Raw genomic sequence first — 26,296 nt, forward strand, 5'->3', positions numbered from 1 at the left:
AGAAAAAGACTTAGAGCACTGATTCCCAAACCTGAGTACCTGTACCCATTTGGGCACCTCTGCAGTTATTAGAGGGTATGTAGGAAGATAATCTAACTTCATTAAGAATAAAAAGGTGGTTTGGTTTAAAAACATCCACATTTGTAATGAAGATTAGGAAAATAAAGAGCCAAATAGGATTATAAATTAGGGATATATTTACAGGTACTGTAATTCCAATTTATGCTACCATATACTTCCTGAAAGAAATTAAAATAAATGGTTTCATATTGGCTGTGTGAACTTTTTTAACACTATGTATTTTCAGAGAATTAAGTAGCATCCAGATTATATTCCATTCATGAGAACATATGAGTGGTGCAGGTGAAGGACTGCCTTACTTTATGTGAAAAGGCTGAATCTGACAAAAAAGGCTGGGAACCACTGTATTGGATAATAAGCATGATGTTATAAAAGATGGCTTTTGACTGAATGCGCTGTGACTTTATGAAACAAATTTAGATAAAATCAGCTGTTAAGTAGCAGCCTGTCATCTTTTCTTATGCTTGCTTACGCTTGCTTGCAGCGAGCTCAATTAGTGAATTTTATCCCATGGTAAGATAAAAGTTAGGAAACTTTAATGCTCCGTTAGACTCTTCATATCAACACATTAAATGTCATAAATGCAGCCGTGCCTTTTTGTGCCCATAACCTCGGTCCTTGAAAAGCTGCTCTCTTTCCACAGCCAAAGCTAAAAGAGTGAATGAAAAAAAAAAATGAGGAGTTAATGCTGAGGCGGCAGAAAAGGAGAGACAGTCACAGCACTCAGTTGTAACACAGTCTGGCACAACACTAACAAAGGAAATGAGCAAACCACACAGCAAATAACAGACTTTTATTCAACACTCTGGGCTCCAGTGCTTACATCTGGGTGCCAACCCCCGTCACTTACAAATAAACGGATTTATGAGAAATATTACGCACAAATTACTACATTTGTCTAGACAGGACATTATTGTAGCTTTACTTACATTGGCAAGACTAGGTTCAATTTTCACAAATATGTATATTGGTATAGGTCAAACATTTACAGCTTCCAAATTCGCACTTAGGAGTAAATGGCATGAATCTGCAAATAAACATTTCTCGGTGTAAAACTATACATAAGAGCTGGGCTTCCCTGCCACATAAACTAAACTCATTCATACTTCCTACATAGAATAATTTGGATTTAGAGAATTTTAAAGTGTAATAGTTGTAATTCCACAGTAATATGGTACATGGCATTCACCTGGGAAAGTATTTCGAGGTTATGAATATTCATTGACGTGAATATACACATTTCACAGGCAAGCACAAGCTACCAATAAGTGCAACTGGTTGTTTTCTACAGCTACTTCAGTTCTTTGAAAGTGGCTCTCCCATTTGCTTTTTCATCAGCTTAATTTTTAGTGTGTAATACTCCTCTTGCAGCTTGAGGACTGCCTCTTGTCTTCTCAGCACAGACATCTCCAGATCCATTCGCTCTTGCAAAGTAGTGCAGTGTACTGAGGGTGGGGTAGTAGAGCAGAGAGTATCTAGGTGCTCTGCAGAGGCAGAAAAGTCGGCAGCACGATGAGGACTAAAATTGACTGCAAGTGCTTTTGGGACGTTAGTGAATACTGCCATTTTTTGGTCTGCTGGAGAGGAGGACTGATCTGGATATGTAGGAAGCTCAATCTGTCTCACTGGAAGTTTGTCTGAGAATGTTTCATCCATCGTGTGCTCATGTCCATCCTCGTCACAGCTGGGGAAATAAAGCTTGTCAGTGATATGTTTTGACAAGAATCTGTATTTCATCTTTAAAGGAGCTGTATTTGACATTCAAAGCATATCTATGATTCAGAATCTGGGAATAATCTGTACACAGTTCTCAACATTAAGGTGGCTGAACTGGCTGCTAGCAGCTAATAGTGCTAACTGATTAAACAGCGCTAACAACAGCAGCAGTGCTAACAGAGCTAAGGGTCCTGGCACACCAAGCCGCCGTCAGTCAATGTCAGGCCATCGGTGAGCGTCTCGCTCTAGTTTCTGCGTTGCGTCCGGTATCATTGGCACTAGTCAGTCAGTATGTTGAATGGCGATGGAAATGGCAGAGCCCGTCTATGAATGAAATCACTCTGACTGGCAGTTCCGCTTAGTGCATGAGTAGAGAAACAAAAGTGAGGAAAGTAAACAAATGACTAAAGTAAAGACAGTGTGAGACCAAAACAACCATTGAGCTCTGTAGCAAAAACGGTTCATTATTATTATTATTATTAATATTCTCTAGCACACAGTAAATATCCTCTGTTCTTTTAACATGGGTTTGTGTTGTTAATGTGCCAACCGGCTAACTAGCGTCTTCAATTTATTCTATCAATCTTCTGGTTTCCATTTTTGAACAACAAAAACAGAATACTGCCACCTGCTGGTATGACGAGTAATTTCCTCTCAGGCAGGTGCAAAACGTGTGTGCTAGTTGGCCATCAGCTATAGTCTTTGTGGTCCGTTTAGGTGCAGGTTTTTGGCCGAGATACAAGCTGTGTGAGGTGATGCACCAGGCGGCCTTTGTCACCACTAGCTCTTTGATGCCAGTTTGATGTGTCTAGGCCTTAACATTGGTCAAGGTGGGAAGGTGGGCACTACGCAGAGCAGCTGCGATTAGCTATCCAGTGGAATACACTCACAGGGTCTCACTTGTGCTAAAAATGCACACACAGCTGGCACAATAAAGAACAAAGAAGCTTGTATTACAGCACAGACAGAGGTAAAGTGACTTCATTCTCTGCTCACGATGCAATTACTCCACTAAACGTTAAATAGAAAGTTTTACACCTTTTTCAATGTTCTGAATATTGATATTGCGCCACCTGCTGTTGTTCAGCAGTGTCAGTGTTTATTGAACTGGTCTGAGTGTGGGATTGGCCAGTAATGAGGCCTTTCTGGTGGCACAAGGGTCTGGTCCTTCCAGATTATAAATGCTGGCTCTGAAACTCATTCTCTCTCCCTCTCTATTCCTGACAGGCACCATCCCCTTGGCGATGTATCAGCTTTAGTTCATCCTTGGTTCCATTTTGCTTGTCGTTCACTCTACAACATTCCCACACTACAGTGATCACACATGCACTGACTTCATTAGTGATCCCACTGACATTCACACCCCACCCTGTATGTTCTGTTCCACATGACTGCAAATTCAATTACTTTTGTTAAATAAAATTACTCTGCTTCATCTTTTGAAATGGTGTGTCTCCTGAATTTGTCAGAGCCAACTTTTGACAGTCACATACAGCTCCTTTAAGGTTAATGGTCGGTTCATCCAAATGGCAAAAAAAATAAAAAAATAGTGGTATCTAGGTTTGGTTTAATTTGTCCAACTTCTGTGATTGCTGCTACTCTTAATAATCCACAGACCTCACTGTGTACAGTTTTCATAGGGGCTATTTATTTCCACTGAAAAGTGTTAAGAGTGAGGTCTGTGGATGATCTAAATGTAACTGAGACATTAGGTGGGAGTAAGTGGGAAAATGCTGTATGCTTGTTTTGTAACTGGGATAAACAGACCCCTATGAGAGTTGAGTTTTGCTTTGATTCAATCTAGGCACTAAAAATAGTCAACAGTTAGATAAATGTACCTGTTTTGTTGAGTTTCCACCATGTCTGAGATTGAAGAGTCTTTCTGCAGCATCTCTGAGAGGTTCATCACAGAAATCACTACCTGAGTCACAGTACTTAACTGTTCAAGGGTCAGGCTATCTGTGGATGAAAAAATATGTCATGCAGTTAATAGTAATAAATACAATACTATAAATTCAATACAAACAGGGATGATGTGAACATCTACCATACCCACTCCAAGGGTCTTGACTTATTTCACCAGTCTTAGATTGTAGATTTAATGACAGTAATTATAACACTTTTTATTATTACCAAACAGCAGGTTTTTCCTCACCTGTGCCTGCTTGCCTTCTCAGCCGTTTGATCTCCTCCCTGGCCTTTGCCAGCAGATTTTCCCACTTCTTGTTACAGTCAGAAACTGTACGCTGCATCTGTGGAAAGGCATTGTTGATGGCTTGGGCTATTTCCTCCCAAGCTTGTCTCTTATCCTGTATTGAAACCCCAGTGCTGCACTTCCCTCTGATTATGTCCTTTCTCTCTTGCATTAGCTGTGTAAGAAGAAGACACTCCTGGTCTGTCCAGTTAGGTCTCCTCTTCCTGCTGGACATCCCCTCAAGTTGTAAGGGCATTTTTCTGTGACAGAGACAGAGAGGCTGAGATTGATTTTCTGTGTGTATATTTGGTCCCTTTTACATCCTTACAGCACATGCATACAGTGCAAAAAAAATAACATGAGATTTAGCTATACTATAAAACATGATAATCCAACTGGGAGGTTAAGCCTTCCACTTAAGTCTTTAAAAACTTAAGTTATTATATTTAAGAGATTTTTGAAATGTTAAGATTTTCGCTACCTGGAGGTCAGTCAAGGCGGAGAGTAATTTCACAGCAGGTCAGACCTTTGAAGAATGTAAATACTGTCAGGTACAGTACACGCTATAGTAAATATTTACCGATAAAACCTTAAGGTGAAATGTAAGGCTTTCTTCTCGGTCTCAGGGAAAATCCCCGGCGTCGCAGGATGATGACGTTGTCACCTGGTGACGTGTCAGTTTGTTTACAGCGGTCCTCCCTGCGCTGCAGCTGCACAGACATGGCTGTGGATATCACTTTACTTTTCAAAGCCAGTGTCAAGACAGTGAAAACGAGGAACAAGGCGATAGGAATAGGCTTTGACTCCACCAAAGATGAGATATTCAAGAGGAGCAGACCCAAGAGTGGCTTCTCTCCGAAGGCGAAAGAAGTGGTGAGTGTTTTCTCGAGCTAACTTTAGCTAACTGGGCTAGCATCGACACAAACTGACTTTACGTGTAATGACAGCTAAATACTGAACTGTTTTAGTGACATTGACGCTAACGATGGTTTGTAGAAATAACAGTAAGCCCAGGAAATGTGTACAGTAAGTTAGGGAACTCTCCGGCATGCTTGGTGTTGAAACTGAAACTCAATGCTTGGGTTCAGTCCATGTGCACCAGCTGTTCACAGTTAGCACGGCCTCTGTCAGCTGTTTAATGTTGTATATCTTTACACAACTTTACTGAATGCAATATAATTCATTAATTCAATATCTGACAAATCAAGGCTCTTCATTACATTGCAGCCATGCTCATTGATTTCTTACGGCTCCTAACACACCCAGAGATATTAAAGGGATAGCTGCCTTGGTTAAAAAAAAAGGATGTAGCAAAACCTCTGACAGTTTACACATTCATATAATTTTAAAGTAGATATCATGATATTGGTCAAACCTAATGGGATTCATCCTGGAAACTACTGGAGCGGATGTTTTGATACATGTGTCAGATGTATTATATCTTACTCTCCTGATTGTTGTGCTGTTCTGAGAATAGCAGCCTCCAATTTAGATCCTGTTATCTAGCCGTATCATACATGGAGAATATAAATAACTGCATATATTTCCCCAATAATGTCAGGGACATGTCAGGGGGGTTGTCAAATGCAATAAACTAAAGTTCAATCACTTTTAGCCTCGTGAAAGCCAACAGAGTATGATTTTTATGATCTTATTCATTTCCAAAAAATAATTTCAGTGTTATACAGGAAAAATACCAGCCAGAAACCATAATCATACTCAGTGAGTCAGAGTTTTATTTTCTCCATGTGAATATGTTACTTACAGAGAAAGGAAATTAATTTTCAAATGGGTTGGTGATTTTGACTAGTTTCCTGTATTTTACAGCTTACAGGATTAGGTATGAAACAGTTACCAGTTTTATGATAAACCGTGGTAAAATTTCCAGTGGTTGTTATTACCATATCCAATATTACTTGTCATTAAAACAGTGTTTGATTCGCGCTTTGAGAGACTCACAGTAAATACTGTCCAGCATCAACCAAAGTTAGCAGAAGTCTCCCAAATGCAGGTGCACAGACCATGCAACATGGGTTTGTTTTGATCTTGGTTTGTTTACAGAGACAGTGTGCTGCAGTCAAACCAAGTGATACTACTGATCCTTTGTCCTCATGTACAGTGACACAGACACTCGAGCGAGCCCTTCAAATTCATATGGTTTTGTTTAAATGAGGTATTGGCTGTGTCATTATTTATGCAAACATTACGTGCATAGAGCTGCTTATTTATTTGTGTTTTTGATAGAAAACTTGGTGAAATCATTTCAGTGTGTGTATCAGTACATTTTGGACATTTTCAACACATTTTAACAACACAGTGATGATACGATTATCATGATAATTTTGGTCACCATAATCGTGATGTGAAATTTTCATTCAGTTTCATATCTATACAGCGTGCCATGCACTGTCATTGCATGTATTCAAAACAAAGAAGCTTTCCACATAGCCATTAATGTACTTATACAAAGGCCTTCCCTGTCTGCCTTTCACTGCATCATTCTTCCAGTTAGATTTGAGCATTATATCTGCTTTTAATTCATTCTGTCTGTCTCTCCAGCTTATCTTGCACAGTGCCCAGTGTTTAGGCGTCAAGGTATAGCAAACAGGGCATGCCTTGAGACTAAAAATCTTACACCTGTTGGAATTTGGTTTTGGCAGTTAATCTAATGTCACCACTTTTGGCAAATATTTATACATCTTTGGCAAATGTGATTTATATATCACATGTGTTTTTTGTACAATGCTGCTTGTCTGTGTGACCCTTCTCTGAACCCACTCACAAAGCACTGAGGCATTGATATTGCGACACAGTTCAAATTAAATTGTCTGTTTCAGAAATTGCAGTGTTGCTTTCTGGCCTGTTATCTTGCTTTGTTCCACATCAGCTTTACCATTATATGCAAAATGTGAGCTAATCATCGCCAGCAATTATTATCAATTAGTTTTTCAAAGTAGACATACATAAATACTCTGTGGACTAAAGACTGAAGAGAACATTTCAACAACTTAACGCTTCCAACAATGTCATGTACTGTACACAGGGAAATAAATATTACTTAAATAACATAGCACTTACAAAAAACACAATTTTTTACTTGAAGAAAGGAAATTTTAAAAAGCAGAGCAGTCTAAAAAAAAAGAATAATGACTGCTCTGCTTGAGATTTGGGAAGACAAAAGCTAAATTGTTTGGGGGAGAAAAAAAAATCACCTTTGGCCAACTGGCCAGACTCAGCAGTTTTGAGCCCAGAACATTTGGTGCCAGCTGTCAGATCCGAGTGCCGCTGCTCCTCCAATACTGACAGGCCTGGGTTCTGGGCTTTGAACCGACCCGGAAAATTGCCTAATGCGATCTAGACTTGAGGCTGAGGAAGCCGAAACATTACTTATAAAAATAGTGGAGACCATTCTTCTCACCTTATTTAGATTGAAAAGTCATGGCACATTTTCTTATAATGTACTGAACTTATTAAAACAGTTCAATCTCAGACAAATCTTCAATTTCAAATTTTGAATTCAGTACCTCTGTTGAAAGACTCACTGTGTCCTAATCTTGATTTAACTGGGGAAAATTCACATAGCTTTAAATATACTGGTGAAGAAAAGTTGTTTTGAATCCCTTGTCATGGGACACTGACTTTAAAAACTTGGCAGGAGGAGAGGCAGCATTGGCGTTTAATTAGTTCAGGAAACCTCACAAAATATCTCAAATTTTATTCTTCCATTGAGGTACGCAGACATCATCAATGGTTGGCAGTAGGAGATGGATCATTGGCAGCTAAGAGGCTTCGCTCCGTGTCATGACTGTTGCTTCTAGTAGAGCCAGAAGTCCATGGCCTGACATGAATATCGTGAACACAAACCTCTTCAAAGGCACCTTGAAAAACCACTTTACGTTTCCCTCGGGGAGTCGGGACTTTAAGTTGTACCTGATGTCTCCAGCCATCGGTCTGAGGCAAACATGAGCAGCTCTGCACAACCAGGTTTTTGTTATGTTCTGTTACATTGATATTAGAAATGGTGGTTTAATAAAAGCAGTGGTGCTGATTCAAAGAAACCCAAACCTATCCTGTGGTGCCTGCCCTCTGCTCTCCTCCCCCCCTACCGCTGTCTCCCTCGCGCTGCAGATATAATCTCAAACCATCTCGGTGAAACAGCTTTTGTAGAAATTGAAATTGCAAGTTTGGAATGTCCTGACTGCTTACAGTTATGTTGCGGTTTTTTACCCACAACTCAACTATCCATTCTTCTCTGTACGGCCTGACATAGGCAGCATTTTTTTGTGCAAGTCCCCTCTTCACATGTATGATTCCATAAACATGCTGCAATAACATTTTCTTTCGGCTCTCGAACAATTTCTTGGGGAAAGCCGATCCTCCCAAGAGCCAGTGATTAAAGGTGGAAGATCAAAACAGAGAAAATATTAAATTAGGTCCCCAGTAACAATGTTGACGGCCGGCACCTAATGCACAACAGATGTGGGTGCCCTTCAAGACATGCATAACTCTCCAAGTTCCCACTGAAGCTTCACAAAAATAGAAGGAAAACATCAAAGTTGACAAATACACAGTGGTCCTATGAGGCTTTTTCCCACTCACAGAGCAGCTCAATGAGAAAGGAAATGTAGCTTCTTTCAAGGCAATGAAAAAAAGGCTTGATTGACTAATAAGAGGGCCAGTGTTTACAGGGTGGGGTTCGGTCGGGGGAATCTTTTACCTCATAGGGGTCGGTTTGGGGCACTGTGATCTTTATTTCACCGCTCACCTCGTCTCTCCGCAGCATGCTGCCCTTCTCGAGTTTAAATGGAGGAGGTCACTTTAAAATTGTTAAATTGTGTGTAGAAAATAGCGCTTGGCTCCCTACTGGGCTTTTAGTATTGGTATTCCAAAATTGGCTCCTTCTCACAGTGTTTTCTTAGAAACCCTGAAAAGTGTGGCCATCAGCCAAGCACTTAAAAGTATGTTGTGCTGTCAGAGGAGGGGGGCTCTTCCTTATGATAACTTTGACATTGAAATAGTACGCTCGGATACTCTCAAAACATTTAGTCTCGAATCCGATTTACTCCATATTTTTGTTAGTGATGTTCAAGTTTCCAAGTCCAAAATGTTTTTCAAACATTTGGAATTTCATCAAAGTTGTTTTGGGGATACTCTGGACTATATCAGCCCAAATAATGTCTGATTATGAACATTAAAGTAAAATGTTTTCCCAGTGAAATACACTGGGATATGTTAAATCAGTTAGGGCGCACTTAAAGATGGAGACCAAACTTTGAAATGGTTTGTAGCATCATTTTTATGATTCTGTGAGTGCTGTCATTCAGATGGAGCATATTAGCAGATCCTTTGCATTTAATAGGGCGTGTTGGACATGTTGCACAGCCACAGCAGCAGATGGCACACAGCAGTGACGTTTATGAGATGGCATTAATGTCAGTCATTGAGAGAATAAAGTGCACTTTTGTCTTGAATACTTTGCCAGGCCTCACACAGATTGAATACGTATTTTAGAGAGCAAAAAAACAATCAGTCACATAAAAAAGTGTAAAAAGTAAAAGGTTAAATCCTGACTTTAATAAGATATTGTCTTAAAATGTCTTCAAATATCAATTCCCGCAATAGCCGATACCAGTGTTTTCTATGTTGTTGTTTATTTTGTTTATGTTGTTTGTTATTTCCACGTTTGTGCCAGGGAAATAAAGACATTTTCCCGATAATAATAATAATAATAATAATAATAATAAAAAAACTGTTTTTAAAAAAGAAACATTTATCATTTATCACCATTTGAAGACAAATTCAATCACAAAAATTTACAAAACAACCATTTGTTGTTTTAAATAACTGCTTCAGAAGTCTTTTTTTCAATACATATAACTACCATAACTCCCTCTCTGATATCTGTTTTATTTTGCTGTGAAAACATCAACAGATTTCTTTTTCAGACAGCTGTATTTATATGAAATGTGTAAGTTTCTTGCCAAAAAATAAATGTTACAAGATTACATTTGAGCACATGACATTATAATTCACCTTCGCCCAATACTCATTTTTACTGAATAGAAATTAAACGCTTCATAATGTAACTCAGTGCAGCCTTTAACGTTAACCAGCTCTACTCCTGCAGATGTCAACAGGGATCCGTTGTTCACAGTATAGCATTATCAGGGAGACAACTGGGTCTGTCCACTGATAGTGAGTTTCTGTGTCCTTTCATCCTGAAGATGTGCAAGGGAAGATCTCTGTCGGTCCCAAATCCGTTTTCTGTTGTCCCTGGAATAACAGAACGTCTTAAGCCATGCTTTTAAGCCTGCGCAAACTTTGACACAACAGAAAAACATCAGCCACTGCCATCGATGGATTTAATTTTAGTTTGCTGATAGGCTTATGACACTCAAAAAGGCAAATATTGGCCAATACGATATTAAAATCAGTGTTACACATAATGTTAAGCTGAACTGGTAAATGCAGAAAAATCTTCTCAACACCCAGATGCTTAAAAACTTTCCCTCATTCATTACCACACTCAACAAGTAACAAACATGTTGGCTCACAGGTAAATGCATGCTCACATACAGCAGTCACAGCCGGGACTCTACCCAGTCAGGACTTCAGCCATAGGGAAGTGATTTGCAGGGATCACCCTGAGATGAACGTGCTGCTAAATGGTCTCTTTACCAGCTGGCCTAATCTCTGCACTGTTTTTCCATGAGAGCCAGGCAAATTGAATTTTGAGGCATCTGCTGTCAGGCCTCAGCACAATCTTGATTTTGTTTCACTGCGTGCAACAAAAAAGCTTTTGCATGATTCATGAAAACGAAAATAAAAGAGGAAAAAGTGGGGAAATACAGATTAACAGATGTATGTCAAACTCTAAATCATGAGATGGACACCAGATACTCTGCAGACTAAATAGTTTAAGCGGAACAAAAGTAATGTTTAGCTCAATAGACGAGGCTCAATTTAAGTATTTAAACATGTAGCAAGACTAAAGCAGCAGCTATTGTCACTTTTTGGAGAATGCTGTCAAGCGTTGTCATTAGACAATCCTGTTTACTGTGATTTACAATCACTGAAATACGACTGATGCAGATGACAGCAGGCTGCATACTTGACCCTGACACTTCAAAACATAGAGACTCTGAACCATGAAACTACAACAGATGTGCGCTCCTCTACGTGGAGACGAGCAAGGTTTTTTGCTCTAGATTAAGATGTTAGTACAATAAGACATGTATCGTCATTTCACATTAATATTGAATGCATCGAGTGAAACTCAAGCAGATAATGTTGTTTAACTAACAGTAAACATATTGTTTACCATCCAGTCGTGGTCAACATTCATCTGCTGCAGATGAAAGGCGTTGTTTCAGGCAAAGGTCAACAGAAGAAGATAGTTTTCAAAGTCGGGCTGAGTTACTCTGGTTCTGCCTCAGAGGTGCAACTCTATAAGTCCTGTTTCTGTGTTTATTTGTTTGTTGAGTAGCTCAGTACCGTAACAGTTTGTCATCGACACAGCTGAAATTTCTGCTGTTTCCACACTTTGCTGAACGTTGCTTTCTCTATTGCTCAAATTATATGGCTTTATTCAGTTCAATCCTGCTGTATCAGATGCCGATCAACATCATTTTACTTGCGCAATTACTCTGTTTTTTGTCTTTACAGCTGTTGTCTAACATCTGCCTTCGCTTTTTGAGACTAGATTTGAAATTTAGAGTCGAGAGAAGAAGAGTGTTTTCCTATTCAGAAATCCATCTACTAATTCAGCCATTTACCAGAAGGAAAGATGTCACCTCTGCTGTTTACTCAGAATTTTGCACACTTTGTAATCCACAGCATGATGTGGGATTTTTAATTAAAGCTACTTTTTGAAGCACTTTTTTTCTAGCATTAGTTTATATGCTCATCATCATGAATTGTTATTAGGTGATTCTCACTGGTGACAATAATGGTACAGTTTAGTTACAGATCTGACAGTTATCCACGTCTGGCGTTTCCCATATTGCCATCATGAGTACAATATCTGCATATATGAATTTGCCTATTGAGAGGGTGTAATAATTTTTAAGTTTGCTATGTTCAAAGTAGATAAAACAAAGCTGAAACTGCTGACCTGAAACAACCCGTTCACTTGCGTGCACACTCAGTTCAAATCACTTGATGATGCACTGGCTGCGCTTAAAGAGGCGCTTTCCTAGTGTAAGTTAAAGGTGTGTACAATCTCAGATTTTACACTTTAAAAGAGGAAGTGAGGCTTTATATGAGCATAGTGCTTTCAGAGCACATCAGTTATTGTATGTTGCAGTAATACATTCAACATGCTGGTGAATCTGATTCAGTACTATCTAGATTGAAACACTAAGAAAGAGGAAGGTAACATGTTGATTTACCTGATAGACTAAAGACAATATCACCGCAATACAGACACTACAAGCCACAGTATCATTTCATCATACTGGCTCTGTCTATTTGAATGCAACATGTCACTTGATGACACACATGCCACACATCTCTGTTTATATTCATTTATTTTGTCTACTGTGATGTCCAGGTTATTTGTGAGTTAAATTTTACAGCCGCAGCTGATACATCTATTTCTTATTAAATTGATTGTTGAAACGTGATTTAGTTGTTTCAAAATCAGCAGCATGTTTTCCATTGACTAAAAGAGCTGTCATATGGTGATGTCATCTACAGTCAATCTCAGCAACCTCTTGCTTCTTAAATACTTTCAATTAGTAGGTGTGGGGGGAAAAATCGCTACAGCATAGTGTCATGACATTTTGCATGGCAATATTGTATCTATACATGGATGCCAAGTATTGATTTTTAAAATATAAATTAATAATATTGTAAATAAGAGTTAATCTTTTGGCATTCTATTATAAGAATACAATCAATTCCTTTTTTAGGTCACAAGATAGACTTTGCTGCTATAGAAATGATTGAAGTGAGCTGAACACTGAAAACTTTATCATATTGACATAGTTTTGCTTTTGGGAAATAATTTGCAGTTGAAAAAAGATAATACATTTCAGTATATCACAGTTTACTCAACAATGATAATGTATCGTGACTTAAGTATCAGGATAAAATTGTATCGTAGGGCCTCTGGTGATGTGACACTGTCTTACAACACAATGGCGGTTACATTGTTCTCTCAGCATCTCTTTACAGCGTACACTGTCTCCAGTGATGTGCCTCAGTGTTTGTTTTAACTTGACATTTTGTATCCGTGCATGATCTGACCTGCATGATCAAAAATGAACAAACCGACCCTGTATACAAGCGCTGCTTACTCGGCTTTCAATTATCCAGTAAAAAACAAAACTGTAACACAAGTTTAGGATGTATCAAAAAAGGTCAAAGACGTTGTTCATAAATAGTTTTCTTTGATGGCACTTTTTTTGTTTGTTTATAGAGCTGACTAAAGCGTTCTTACTGCGAATAGACATAAGAAGACAAAACTGAACCCATTAGAGTCAGACATAAACATGATAATAAAATCAGCATGCGGCAGAGTCTTCTCCAGTGAAGCATCCTCTCTGTATCAGGCCCTCATACCTAAACACAACATAGCTTGGCGTCAGCGTGGATAGCCCTCGGTCAGGACACACAGGGACTTAAACCAAAGCAGGGCAGTCATCATCAAATTCTGTCAGTTACCTGGATTTAACAAAACAAAGAGCCATCCAAGCTCTTTAGAAATCTGCTAGCTAAGCCTTTTCTCTTTTCTTCCTCATAATAATCCCCCCTGATGGTTTGTTTGGGCTCAATCTGGGCTGGAGGGAAACAGGGGGAAGGAGAAAGTGAGGAGGTAAAGTGGGGGTCTTTGATGATGACGAGATTAGATGTAGCCCGGCAGACTGTCTCCTTCTGCCTTCGCTGCGAGCTCCGCCTCGCACACACCTATTGCAGTTACACATATGCACACACACAAACTGACATATAGCTACATACACACATATACGGTGAGCCACATGCACAAGGCCACCCCCTTCCTCATTGTTGAGGAATTACTTGCTCTTTAGGGTCTTAAGTTACAAGAGCAATTGATCCCCCTGACCCCCTGCAAACCCTCGAGGTTGTGCTGGGAATCCGAGCTCCAATGTATACACACGGGAGACAGCTCAACCCCCAGAGCAGCACTCTTGACACTCCCCGGCACCCCCACAACACACACACACACACACACACCTCTCATTCATTTGTCGTCTGATTCGGCATGTTTCAATTCTGTGGATTTAGCACTGCCTGCTGGTCAAAGAGGTGCAGCACCGTCGACAGAGTTCTGCAGGCTGACATAGTTTGTACATAAATAAAAGTCTGAAGCCAAGTGCTAATTGCAAGCAGAAAATATACTTTATGGTAAAAAGATAAATTAGTCATGCCATGTAAGAGGTTATATTCTCCACTTTGTGGCAGCCTATGGTAGCCTCAAAAACTGAGAATTACTGAAACTCAAAAATGTGCTTCCATGGCGGTTTTCAGGGCTATAAATAACCATTTTACCACCAGAGCGGGTTTTATTTGAGATGGGGAAGGCAGAGGCTTAATGAGATCACATTATGGTGATCACCAGTCTGCCACATCTTTAGTGCCACATCTTTAGTGTCTGGACAAATTTTGTCTCCTTTAAAGATCAAATAAAAATATTAACCAGAGTTTTTCAAGATGACAATAGGGCAGTAGTTAATGGTTATTTTCATTGTCATTCATTCTTTTATTTGTATTTCAGTGTCATGCCTTTATAGCCCCATCCAACATGGGACTTCAAGACAAAGTTATTTCATAGCCATCTTTTAGTCTTGCATACAACAAACGAAACAGAATGTCAAAATTAAAGAAGCATCATCCATTAATGTACAGATTATTGTCTCATTTAATCCACTGATTGTTTATAGAATCTTAGCAAATAACAAAAACGTCACGCCATCACAAGTACCCCAGAGTATCATAAAAAAAATCTTGTTTTCTCCGATGCACGGGCCAAAATATTGAGTTCGCAATTGTAGAAGACTAAGAAAACCACAAAATACTCACTTTTGAAAAGAAGCCAGAGAGTTTTTTCTTTAAATAATTCCTTATTATCAGTATAGTTACCCATGAATATTTGGTAAATTGAATACCTGAGTAGTTGAGTAGTTGTTTCCACTCTAGACCAGAGTAAGTACTTCACATTAGACTTGAGTGTTTCATCTAGGGAGTGAGGTAGATAAAACACCAGTCAAAGTGATCATCAAAGACTTGAAATTAAGTACTTACTTAGATGTCACAACAAACAACAATTTTGAATGAAAAGCCCTACAACAAATTTGTTATTTTCTCTATGGTAAGAGACGTGTCAGAATGGCTGAATGCATCATATAATTGCATTATTGCTAATTAGGGCTGCACAATATGAGGAAAATATGTTATAACGTTGTTAAATATATCATAATGATAATATTTGCAAAAAAAAAACCCACATTAAATCATTTTATTAGTTCTGTCTTCCTGCTGTTTTCAGTGTACTGCTAAATTGAGTAACTGTTTGTCGAACTAAAAAAATGAAAGAAAATTTATGTTCCAACATTGTTTTATTCAGCAGATTTAACACTGAACTGAACACAGGCCCCTTTATATAAAAGTGGAAAGATTTTAACAGACATTTTAAAGTGTAGTTTTCCACTGATAACCTCTTTTAATTAACTTAAAAAATCCCTGGGAGCAATATCACTGTGTTTCCCAACGTTTCCCAATCGTGCAAGTTGACATTGCAATGTTGATTGAAAAATGATGTATTTGCCAATCTCGGAACCCACCAGCTATCATCTGATGATAATAAGGCTCTGGGGCCAAGGGCCAATATTTTGGACTGATCCAGAGTAGCCAGCAGATATCTTCGCTGACTTTTTCTTCCATGCGTTGTTCGTTTTGACTAGTCTCTTTAAGCAGATATTTACATATGAATACAGAAATTTTTTAAAAATAAATAAAGAATGCATTACAGCTCTCCACACGTACTGTTTGCCTGCCATCCCTGCTAATGTGGTTGGTCAGTACTATTCCACCAATAAACAGAAATCAGAGGACTTCAGATCATATACCGTCACCCTATTACTAGCTTTGTTTAAAAAAAAAAAAAAAAGAAAGAAAGAAAGAAAAAGAAAAGATAGCCTATACTTTCCAACCAACAGGATGACCCAGGACTTTATAAAAGGCAGCTTATTCATTGGAGGTTTTATGGCTGTATTTTTGGAAAATCCTATCAATCCCGCAGCAGCTCACTTCAAAGTCTCCTCATTCACTGAGACACTGCACAGCAGACAATGTTTTAAAAGACTTTGAACTATAAGAAAGGTTCTCTTCTCCCTGAACCCCCCTTTAACTGCTCTGAACAACAATTAACTCTTGACCTCAAATAATTGTATTATTACAAGGGTCGGCTTGCCTCAACAGCCCTCGCCTGAGTTATTGCCCCACAGCAGTGTCATACGTCACTGAATTACCTTCTAAAGCAAAGAAGGACTTGTAGGTTTCTAACAAATTGCACAGTGCTGTTTATCTTGACACCTTCTTTCTGCGTCGAAAAATTTGTCATTTTTTAAAACGTCAGCTTGAATAAAACACTGCTTCAGGTCACTGTGACGCTCAGAATGAATGTTTAGAGACATTATTAGACTGCTGGTGCCAGGTTACCCCTTACAGCCAAGGCAATTTGATAATTGAGGTTGTTAGAGTGAAAAAAGGCTGAAGGCTGAAGACAGCGTCGTTATGCTATGAAAATAATCTCCCACGCTCTGGGGTCGCTGTCACAGTCAAAGTCATTGTGTCATTTTTCAATCCTTAGCCTGTCCGAGTTCTGTCTTCTTCGGGATCTAACAGAGCCCGCTGTGTGCGCATTCACACCCACTTGTACCCTGCCAGCAGAGCTCTGTAGACAGGGAAGCAATTTGGTCTTTTTTAATATTTGACCGAATTACAGGAGCAAATACTGGATTGAACCAAGTTTCCTCTGGTTTGCCTGTGCACACATACACTTGGACATTTTCTCGGTGATAAATAGTAACACATCATGAATTTAAAGCTTATTAGGGATGGCTCTGTCAGTGCTCTGTATGCAGCTGCTCATGGTTATATTTACGAGGACTGTTTGACGAGGAAATTGCAGGTTTGATTTTTGTATGTCCCAGACTTGATGAATTGTCAAAAGCAAATATTGAGAATTCACAGAGATAGACAGGCATTGGTCGCCTGTCACATCCAATAAATGCAAAATTATACATTTGCTCTGGCTCTGTCTAAATGTAGTCTGGAGAAAATAGTTTCCTGGTATACATCAAAAAACTCTTTCTTAAGCTGTGTTGACACGGTTAACGTATTTGAGCAACTGAGGCGTAGCATTTAAAGAGACTCATTGACATGAAGGTAATCAAGTAATGCTTCTTCTCACTTTATCTTGGCAGATCACGAACATCACCAAGCTCAAAGACTTTCTGCTACAACACAGGAAAGATTATGTGAGCGCCGGAAGGTAAGCCTCACCAAACAGTCACAGTAATCCACTACAATCAACAACAGCAGCGGTAAAACCCTTCAAGGCTGCAGGGGAGGCTGGAGAAGAGACGAACACTTTGATTCTGACAATATTTAGAAGAGGTCAAGAGTCAGGGCTACTCAAAGGTACTGTCAAATATGTCTCCAGTCAGTGTGTATGTGCTGCAGGGTCTGTCTGCTGGCACAAGGTCAGCAGCGAGTAGGGTGGTCTGTAGCGGCAGGCTCCAGTCTAATTGTCTGGAATAATTGAGCTGCAACCAAGTGAAGAACAAATCACGCCCTGGGACTAATCCAGGCCTTCCTCCCTTCAAGGCCCCCTCTGTGTTCTGTAGGTGTGGGTGTGTGGAGTAGCCTACGTTTTGTTAGGTTTCTTGATAAAGCCTCAGCAGAATACATTAACTGAACATTAGAGATGTCAATGGGTGGAGTGCAGCAGTATTTAGTGGTGGGAAAATCCATCAAGAAGCCATCAGGGGTATGTGCGCAAGCCTCGTCTACCGTCAGCCTCGTCATTCCAATTATCTTATCAGCTTCCTTTTTCCTCCACGCTTTGATTTTGGCTGACAGAATAATTATGGACTGTGGTTGATATTGAATTCATTTCCAAATGTTTATAAAGTATGTGTAACTAATCATTGTTTCAGACCAATGCCTAGGATTAAAGTTAAAGCTTTTTTGGTGCTGCCCTTGAGTCGATTAGAATATAATCAGTAGGCAGTCAGAGGGGGAACAAGAGGAAACCCCATCCCCCTTGTCAGCAAAATGACCAAATGTGATCCCTTTGTTAACCTGCCATCCCTCTCCATCCCCCAGGTGCGGACCCAGACGCAGGCCCAGACCTGTGATTAATGAATTATTAAGAATTATTACAGATTGACGAAGCGTTTTTCATTTAATGTGGCGTGGCAGCATTTGTAGCGCTGGTTTCGTGGCCCAAAACCTTACAGACCAATTGCATGTGTTAAATCATCTCATGGGATGCAACTCAGCCAATCAGATATGTGCATTCTAGTAAGCCTTGTGACTCATGTGAGTGAGTTACAGTTCAAATCCAGCAGCCTGTGCCTCATCTCAACATCTATCACAAACGCACAAATCACCTACTGCACGGTGGTGCAGTGGCCAGCATTGTGGCCTCACAGTGAGAGGGTTCCTGGTTCAAATCCAGGGTTGGGGGTTCAAATCTCGAGTGGGAGGGCCCCTCTGTGCGGAGTTTGTATGTTCTCCCTGTGTCAGCGTGGGATTTCTACCAATACTCCGGCTTCCTCCCACAATCCAAAGACATGCAGTTTGGCATTTTTGCTTTAACAATGACGAAGATTGATGAATTAATGACATACTGCTGATTAATGTTTTTGTCAAATGACTCATCATTACAGCTGTAGTTTTATTATATATTAATTTCAAGTTACATGTGAAAGCCTTTCGCAAGAATCTGATTAAACCAATCAGGCTTATTCAAAATTCAATCTTACCCATCAAAAGCCACTTTAACACCAGAATAGAATCATCACCAGCCTTTTACATGTCTTATGTATGTATACTGAGCATGTATGTACTTATCTAAGGAGTGTCATTGTGTCTCAGAAGTCCACCAGAGGGAGACAGTAAGTCTCAGCTACACACCACCGCCTGACAACTAGAGGGTCCTATATTTGAGTCACAGTTGTGCCCTTTGTACATCCTTGATTCCTTTCCTCACCTCCTCTCCCCACATCTTAGTTCTTCCCACCTGAGATGCAAGCGGAGGAGGCAAAGAAGAGACGCAAGCTTTGTGTCTCTTCTTTGCTTGAGAGAGGAGATGAGCCATCATTTCAAGCAACGTTAATTAAAAAAGATGTCTGGCACAGCTGCATCAGCTGTCCATTGTTTTGTTATAGCCTACCATTGTGTTTTATGATCTCTGTCAGATGAGCACGAAAGTGTTTATGACAGCCTATATTTAATTTTAATTCAATTCACAATGTGGCAGCTGTGTGTCAGGCCTGTTATATCCATCATGGGTGCCGAAAAGACTCTCGCAAAAGATGCACCTGTGCACATCCTCGCTCAAAGTTCCTTCAACAGGCCTCCTCTCTGCTAAAGATGCATTTCAGGAATTTAGACATCCTCCAATAAGGCAAAGATCTTAAAATTTTGAATCTTTCAGTTTCTTTAAGTGATTGAACTGTGATCGTCCAGAGACCCTGCCATCTTGTGCCCAGGGCACGATGGGACAGGTCTCTGCCAGACAAAATGCTGAATAGGGATACATGTAGAGTTCAGAAAGTGGTTGAAGGTAGACATGAATATTAGGGAGAAGGAAGGCATCTGTCAGTATGTTGCCCACTTGTAATAATGCTTTGTTTGGATATCAATCAAATGTTCATCTTTTGATACATGCCTACAAAGTATTTAAACTCACTATGATTGTTCTTGTGTGTTTTACAGTCTCATCTCATCAGATCTTACCCGGATGACGGACAATGAACGAGACCAGATAGACCAGGATGCTCAGATCTTCATGAGGACCTGCTCTGAGGCCATCAAGCAGCTACGCAATGAAGGTGTGTTCTCGTTTTACTGTGCAGCACATGAACTAGTCCACAAATACTATTGTAAACATAAAAAACATGCTCTTGGGTGATTCAAATTTTGTCTTGCATTATGCAGCATACATTAAAGATTATGCTGTCAGTGGAAATAGAAATAGAGTTTTTCTTAAATAAGTGGATGTGGTATTTTTCTCACCATAGCAGAGAAGCAGGTGACATCCGCCCAGGTGAAGGAGCACAGAGGGGCAGTACTGGACCTCATTGAAACATATCTGAAAGGTGAGCTCATGCAACTCATTGTAAACCACCTTGTTCTCTATGGACATTTTTGTATGCATCCATTTGTTTGCCTTTGGGACATTTGCTGGCTTAAGTAGTGTGTATGAGCCCAGAGGGCTGGTAGCATTGGTTTCAACATGAGCAGATGTACACATACTGAATACCTGAAATCACTGAGCCAGTATTTTAGCAAACAGGACTGCATGGTAACATTGTGTGTATCTTGATTGTTTTAAGGAGTGTGTAAGCTGTACTCTGAGCAGAGAGCAATCAGAGTCAAGAGGATGGTGGACAAGAAGAGGCTGTGAGTAACTGCAAAAATCAGCCTCTATGTATACCTCATTCACATCATCCATTAATTACTTTATAATACTTTAGAAACATGCTCCTGTTTTCCATGACCCTGTGCTCTGTGGTTTCAGGTCAAGACTGGCACCGGAGCACCACAGTAAGGTGGAGAAAACACCCGAGGTGGAGCCCACGGAGGAGAAAACTGTCAAAGAGGAGAGTTCTGGTAAGTTAGTGAGTCCACTGAGACACTTGACTCTATTTCTGTGGCAGAACAAAGACTGGTACGACCAACCCTGCTACTGCATGTTCATGCTTTACTGACCATGCCATGTTCTCTGTTGGCTTGGTATTTTTGTGTATTTAGCTGTTTCTGTGCCCAGTAAATGCACTTCTCCTTGCATTGAGTGTAGATCAAGAATATATGGGACTAGTGACAGAAATGCAGAGTAAAGAAACACTTGGGTTAAACATTCTTAAACAAGTAGATACATTTGGTCAAGAATACAGTTTTAAAGGGACTATAGCAAGAATGTCTGATGAAAGCATGATTATTACGTGTATATTATCTCTCTTTACATTGTATAAAATGCTTCATCGTTTACATTTCTACAGCCATCTGAAGGTAGCAGGACCGATCTTTGTGTTTTCATCTGCAGCCTCTAATTTAAAAAGCGCCGTGCCGCAGCCTAATTATGCCTGATGATTCATCATGGGTACTTTGATTAAATCACAACCATTAACTTGTTATTCTGCAGGTTCATGAAATCCAAACCACCAGGTAGGAAGGGAACTGTAAAAATGTAGGGATGCACTTCACTGTTTACTGTGACAAATCTTAACATAAATCACTTTCAGTTCTCACGACTATATTTTCACCCAAAAATCACGTATGTTCAGGAGACAACAGTTGCAAGTGTGTTGTTAATTTAATTCCAACATTACTGGCAGTATTAGCATTACACTTTTTTATTTTGAGCATCTATTTTTGGACGAAAGGCTTGATCTCATGACAGCACAAGAAGTAACCATTAGTGGCATCCTTCTGAGATGAGCTGTAACATTAGCTAGCTGAGTGGTGCTAGGTGAGCTAGCAGTAGATGCACGCCTCCTTCTGCACGCTGATACAGTTGGCAGGTGTAGTTTGGTAGAAAGAAATTAGTTCCTATATAGAACTGCTCACAACAAAGTCTGTGGATTTTCTCAAGTAATCAGGTCATAATTTCTGGAAATAGACATTGCTGTTGAGTTTTTCAAATGTATTTTTTGGAGCTTTGAGCGCCACAAGCCGAGCACTGGGGGACAAATAGACATGTCCGTGATATTGAAGATATGTGTAGATTCGTGAGGTTTGCAGATAGATGAAGAGTTTTTACTTTTCCTTCCTGCAGAGAAGAGTGTGCCAGAGGTCCCGAACAACCACATCAACCTGTGGGAGGAGGGCAGGGTGGAGGACGAGCTCTCTCCAGAGGAGATCCAGATGGTGGGCACCTCATACATCATTATTCATTATTCATGTTATACAGTATGTAGATTTGTATGATTCATGCGTGTCTCATGAAAGTGCAGCTATACATAGATGACATCTGAATGCACAGGGGCTCAGTGAAGCACATACTCATTGCTTTACTGAAGAGGTTTTTAGGGAAATTACTCTTAGGGGTGCAATTAACAGACTTATTTGGATTTCTGAGTTATTTGTCAGTATAAAAAATACTCTCAGTCAGTCAAGTACGTATATTTTCACAAAAGTACACAGTTGAGTTAATTCTGCCTTTTTGCCAGATAGACCTCTTTGAGGGTTTGTGGCTCAGACAATACAGCATATCCCAACTTCTAGTTACACAGAATTAGTGTCTGACATCTGCATAGCATCACTGATGATGTTTTATTATTGTGTGTTATGTCCAGTTTGAACAGGAGAACCAGAGGTTGGTGAGTGAGATGAACAACCTGGTGGATGAAGTGAGGTGAGTCACGCTCAGCACACATGTTACTGTCCCTTTTTATTATGTATATTCTGAACAGCAACTATTAGCAGAGGATGTCTGTAATTTCATTTTGTTTACACTTCAGTAACGTGAACACTGAAGTTAACAGAAAAATAATTTACCGGGGAACTATGGTAAGCCAGTGACGCTCTACTGTGAATGTGTCACACAATGTTACTCCCCCTCCCACTAAATTACACCACCCTAGTGACTGAAATAACAGGTGAGCAAGACAACAGTTATGTGGAAAACCAGATCTCCATCCAGACGGGATTAAAATGACCCAAGGACATAGGTGTTTAGAGATGTTTTTTTACCCTGGTAGCCAGAGAAAATCAGCGACATGTTTGTTTCAGATGGAACAGAAGCAGTCCTGAGGTGAAAATGACCTGTAACACTGATTTTGTCTAGAGGGGCATAAAGGGATGTTGCATCCCAAAATCAAAAATACATATTTGTGAAAGTTGCTGACTGCTGGTGATATCAGCCGTAGGAATGTCTGCCTTCTCTCGAATATAAAGGAACTAAATGGCACTGAGCTTGTGGTGTTTGAAGCGCCAAAAAAAAAAAAAAAAAAAATGAAAAACTCAACAAAAAAGGCTCTTTCCAGAAATCATGACCTGGCTACTCAAGATAATCCACAGACCTTGTTGTGAGAAGTTTCATGTAGGAACTATTTTCTTTCTACCAACGACACCCACCAACCGTATTACTGCGCAGAGGGAAGCTTTGTTAAGTTATGTCAAAAGAAAATAGTTCCTACATGAAACTGCTCACAAAAAAGACATTGCTGTTGAGTTTTTCAAATGTATTTTTTGGCTCTTTGAGCTTTTGAGAAAAGGCAGACATCTCTACAGCCAATATCTCCAACACTCTGTACCTCACACCAAAACAATATAGTTTGATACACAGCACTACAGGTAAGACAAAAAATATGTATTTTCTATTTGGGATGATCTGTCCCTTTAAATATTCAAGGCACCCTATTTTCACGCCACATGTTAATGTGTTACTTTTGTGCACATCAGGCAAATCGAGGGGAAGGTGGTGGAGATCTCTCGACTGCAGGAGATCTTTGCTGAGAAAGTCCTGCAACAAGTGAGCTGAGTTCCTCCCATTTTATTTACTGTGACACTTCATTTTGAAAAGAAGTTGTACACAAACTCATCATCTGTCTCTCTTCTCGTGACAGGAAACGGAGATAGACAGTATTCATCAGCTGGTTGTTGGCGCCACAGAAAATGTCAAAGAAGGCAATGAGGATATACGAGAGGTAACATTCACTGATCTATTCTGCATGTACTGTTCATATTTAATACTGTGTTCCCCTTTGGCTTATGTTCACAAATCTATATTGTTTTCCAGAAAGCTGGGTTACTGAAAACTCTGAATAACTTAATCATGAGATGAGGGAAAGAGAGATAACTTAAACTCTGGGTCAGTTACTGTGGTTACTGACTCTGTAAACCTAACGTGCTTGCTGGCAGGTTTTTTCAACAAACCCTGAGCTTTTCTGCATCTCCTCTCACTGTTTCATTATCTCATTGACTCAGACTGATTCAAAGAACATATTGAAGCGCATTAATTAGCAGGTTTACTGTCAGAATCAGAACCCTGGCTGGATATTAGTTTGTTACTCCGGGCTGTCTAACGTTACCACTTTTATGCGCTGTCAGTCATTTCTTTGAACAGTAATTTTTGCCCTCACATTCAAATATCACACAGCTTGAGGCTGAGAATCAAACCTCTGCATGTAACACTGAAGATATATAAAAATCAGTATGAAGCTTTAGGCACGTAAGATTCATGAATAGTTATCCCCATCACTTACAATGTAAATTGGCCGCACTGATGGAACATTATCCTCTAATATTGGAGATTATGAGCGAGTGATTCTGAGTGAGCAGGATTGTGGTGCCGCAGCAGAATGTGAATGAGTTTGTTTTAAATAGTCTGTCTATAGTCTGAACGTGTCTTATAAGCTTTTTATTTAAAATCTTTGAATTTAATAGGCACAGTTTGTTGAAGTAGCAGAATGATCTTCTGGAGCTTATGACTCTACTCAAGGGCAAATTATCAACCACATTATTACTGGATTCTATTATAGTCATGTCTTTTTGTCTTAGATTATTATATTGTTTAAATCTTTAACTATACTTTTCATCTTCAGTTGCTGGCTCCTGTGTTTTGTCCCTATCAGACTTAAGCTGAACAAATATATTTAAAATGTAATGTAGCTTATGTTCTAATAATGGACAACACTGAATAAAACTTTATTGTGTATTGACACTTCTTCCCGCTCTGACTCAGGCTATTTTTTTATTTTTTATTTTTTTAAAGATAAACCTGCACAGTCTGCATCCAGACCTACAAATACATGTCAGATTTATTATAATCCTGCCAAGCTCTGGTGGAGGAGCCCACAATCCCAGTTATTAATATACATCCATTAGATTAAAATGGAGGCTCTGCCTTTTGTTGACCTGTTGCCATGGTGAATGGAATCATCAGAGCTCCATTGATAATTGCTTTCTTCATTTCCTGCGTGCAACCTTAACTCAAAGTGAACAGACTCATAGTTGATTGAACTGACCTGATCAGCTGTTTTCCATCTCAGGGTTCATCAGCTCAGAGTTCAGGGTTTTAGACTTAGAGCTTGTTAAACCTGCTATCTGGAACAGACCCCTGATCAGTGGCATGTCATTTTGTTTACTTCTTTTACCAGGCAATCAAAAACAACGCTGGCTTCCGCGTATGGATCCTGTTCTTCCTGGTCATGTGCTCCTTCTCCCTCCTCTTCCTGGACTGGTACGACAGCTAACACAACTAGTCGGCACTGACTCTCTATATAAACAACAGGAAACCGTCTGGCTCTGGCTCATATTGGTTATCTCATAAGGACGTGATGACAACACTAAGACTGTCTGTGCAGTTAACCACGCTGGGCCTGGTGTACAAAGTGTTCTTCATGAAGATTCTGTGTTGGAAGTGAAGATGGCGTTCCAGTCTTGCCTGATGCTAACTGTCTATTAATGTTTGTCCAGGGCAGCTTCAATGTGTAAAAGCACTTCTATGGAGGCGAGCTTTGTGTGCAGCACTGTATCCACTTCACGTGTGTGTATGGTTGGACAGTGAGTTTCTCTCCACCGCTAAAAGCAGGTTTGATTGGCAGTAACTTTTCTTGTCTGACTGACTGAAAAAAACTCTGTTGAAACAGACACGAGGATACTGTACAGGCTGACATCACATTCACTCGCTGTCTCACGTAGATGATTTAAATAGGTTATAAACTTGTGTACCTCAATGACATATGAATTATGCTTCACTGTCAGATGCTGTTGACTTGTGATTTCCAGGCAATTATGAGCAACAGAGCAATTTATTTGATATCTATCATGGCAAAACTGTCCTGACACACCACTCACATTTAGTAAAACTAAACAATAGTCTTAATTAAATTCTGTGTCTTCTGTCTTTACTTCTGGATATCACTGTATAACAGTTGATATATTTCATATTTATGTCAAGCTCTCAGATAACATCAAAAGCAGCGGAAAGCCAGAAAGGCACAGCCTGCCTTGGTTCGTGTCAGCCAAAGAAGAGAAGCTGCCGACAGGAGATTTGATTCACACAGCCTCCTGATATTTCCGCTAATCTGTTTATTAGGATTAACC

At 39.7% G+C, this 26,296-nt stretch overlaps 2 protein-coding genes across 3 annotated transcripts; one reads left to right on the forward strand and one right to left on the reverse strand.

The window, feature by feature from the left end:
• Positions 1-859: 859 nt before the first annotated feature.
• LOC125891608 (myb-related transcription factor, partner of profilin-like) lies at positions 860-4,633 on the reverse strand. Its single transcript, XM_049580991.1, has 4 exons — positions 4,473-4,633; positions 3,953-4,251; positions 3,636-3,756; positions 860-1,765 (listed from the first exon to the last, which is right to left on the reverse strand). Exons 2-4 carry the CDS (start codon positions 4,245-4,247, stop codon positions 1,378-1,380), a joined length of 804 nt encoding a protein of 267 aa, XP_049436948.1. The 5' UTR covers positions 4,248-4,251; positions 4,473-4,633; the 3' UTR covers positions 860-1,377.
• A 25-nt stretch (positions 4,634-4,658) lies between these two features.
• stx18 (syntaxin 18) lies at positions 4,659-26,080 on the forward strand. 2 transcript variants are annotated; one of them, XM_049581000.1, is made up of 11 exons: positions 4,659-4,864; positions 17,440-17,507; positions 19,961-20,076; positions 20,266-20,343; positions 20,581-20,647; positions 20,766-20,857; positions 22,023-22,114; positions 22,543-22,601; positions 23,651-23,720; positions 23,815-23,895; positions 25,348-26,080. In XM_049581000.1, exons 1-11 carry the CDS (start codon positions 4,712-4,714, stop codon positions 25,441-25,443), a joined length of 972 nt encoding a protein of 323 aa, XP_049436957.1. In that variant the 5' UTR covers positions 4,659-4,711; the 3' UTR covers positions 25,444-26,080. The 2 variants fall into 2 exon arrangements, with proteins under 2 accessions (XP_049436957.1, XP_049436965.1); XM_049581008.1 differs by having other exon boundaries at positions 4,670-4,864; positions 20,269-20,343.
• The last annotated feature ends 216 nt before the right edge of the window (positions 26,081-26,296 follow it).

This window comes from Epinephelus fuscoguttatus, linkage group LG1 (genome assembly GCF_011397635.1).
Source record: "Epinephelus fuscoguttatus linkage group LG1, E.fuscoguttatus.final_Chr_v1".
NCBI classification, from domain to species: Eukaryota; Metazoa; Chordata; class Actinopteri; order Perciformes; family Serranidae; genus Epinephelus; species Epinephelus fuscoguttatus.

Bases quoted from the DNA above. Each gene is read 5' to 3' on its own strand.
- LOC125891608 (XM_049580991.1), bottom strand. From the start codon at position 4,247: ATGCCCTTACAACTTGAGGGGATGTCCAGCAGGAAGAGGAGACCTAAC. The intron at 3,757-3,952 runs GTGAGGAAAAAC...TTTCATCCACAG, and splicing joins GAGAAGGCAAGCAGGCACAG to ATAGCCTGACCCTTGAACAG. The intron at 1,766-3,635 runs GTACATTTATCT...TTATTTCCCCAG, and splicing joins GTGGAAACTCAACAAAACAG to CTGTGACGAGGATGGACATG.
- stx18 (XM_049581000.1), top strand. From the start codon at position 4,712: ATGGCTGTGGATATCACTTTACTTTTCAAAGCCAGTGTCAAGACAGTG. The intron at 20,858-22,022 runs GTAAGTTAGTGA...TCCTTCCTGCAG, and splicing joins TGTCAAAGAGGAGAGTTCTG to AGAAGAGTGTGCCAGAGGTC. The intron at 22,602-23,650 runs GTGAGTCACGCT...TGTGCACATCAG, and splicing joins AACCTGGTGGATGAAGTGAG to GCAAATCGAGGGGAAGGTGG.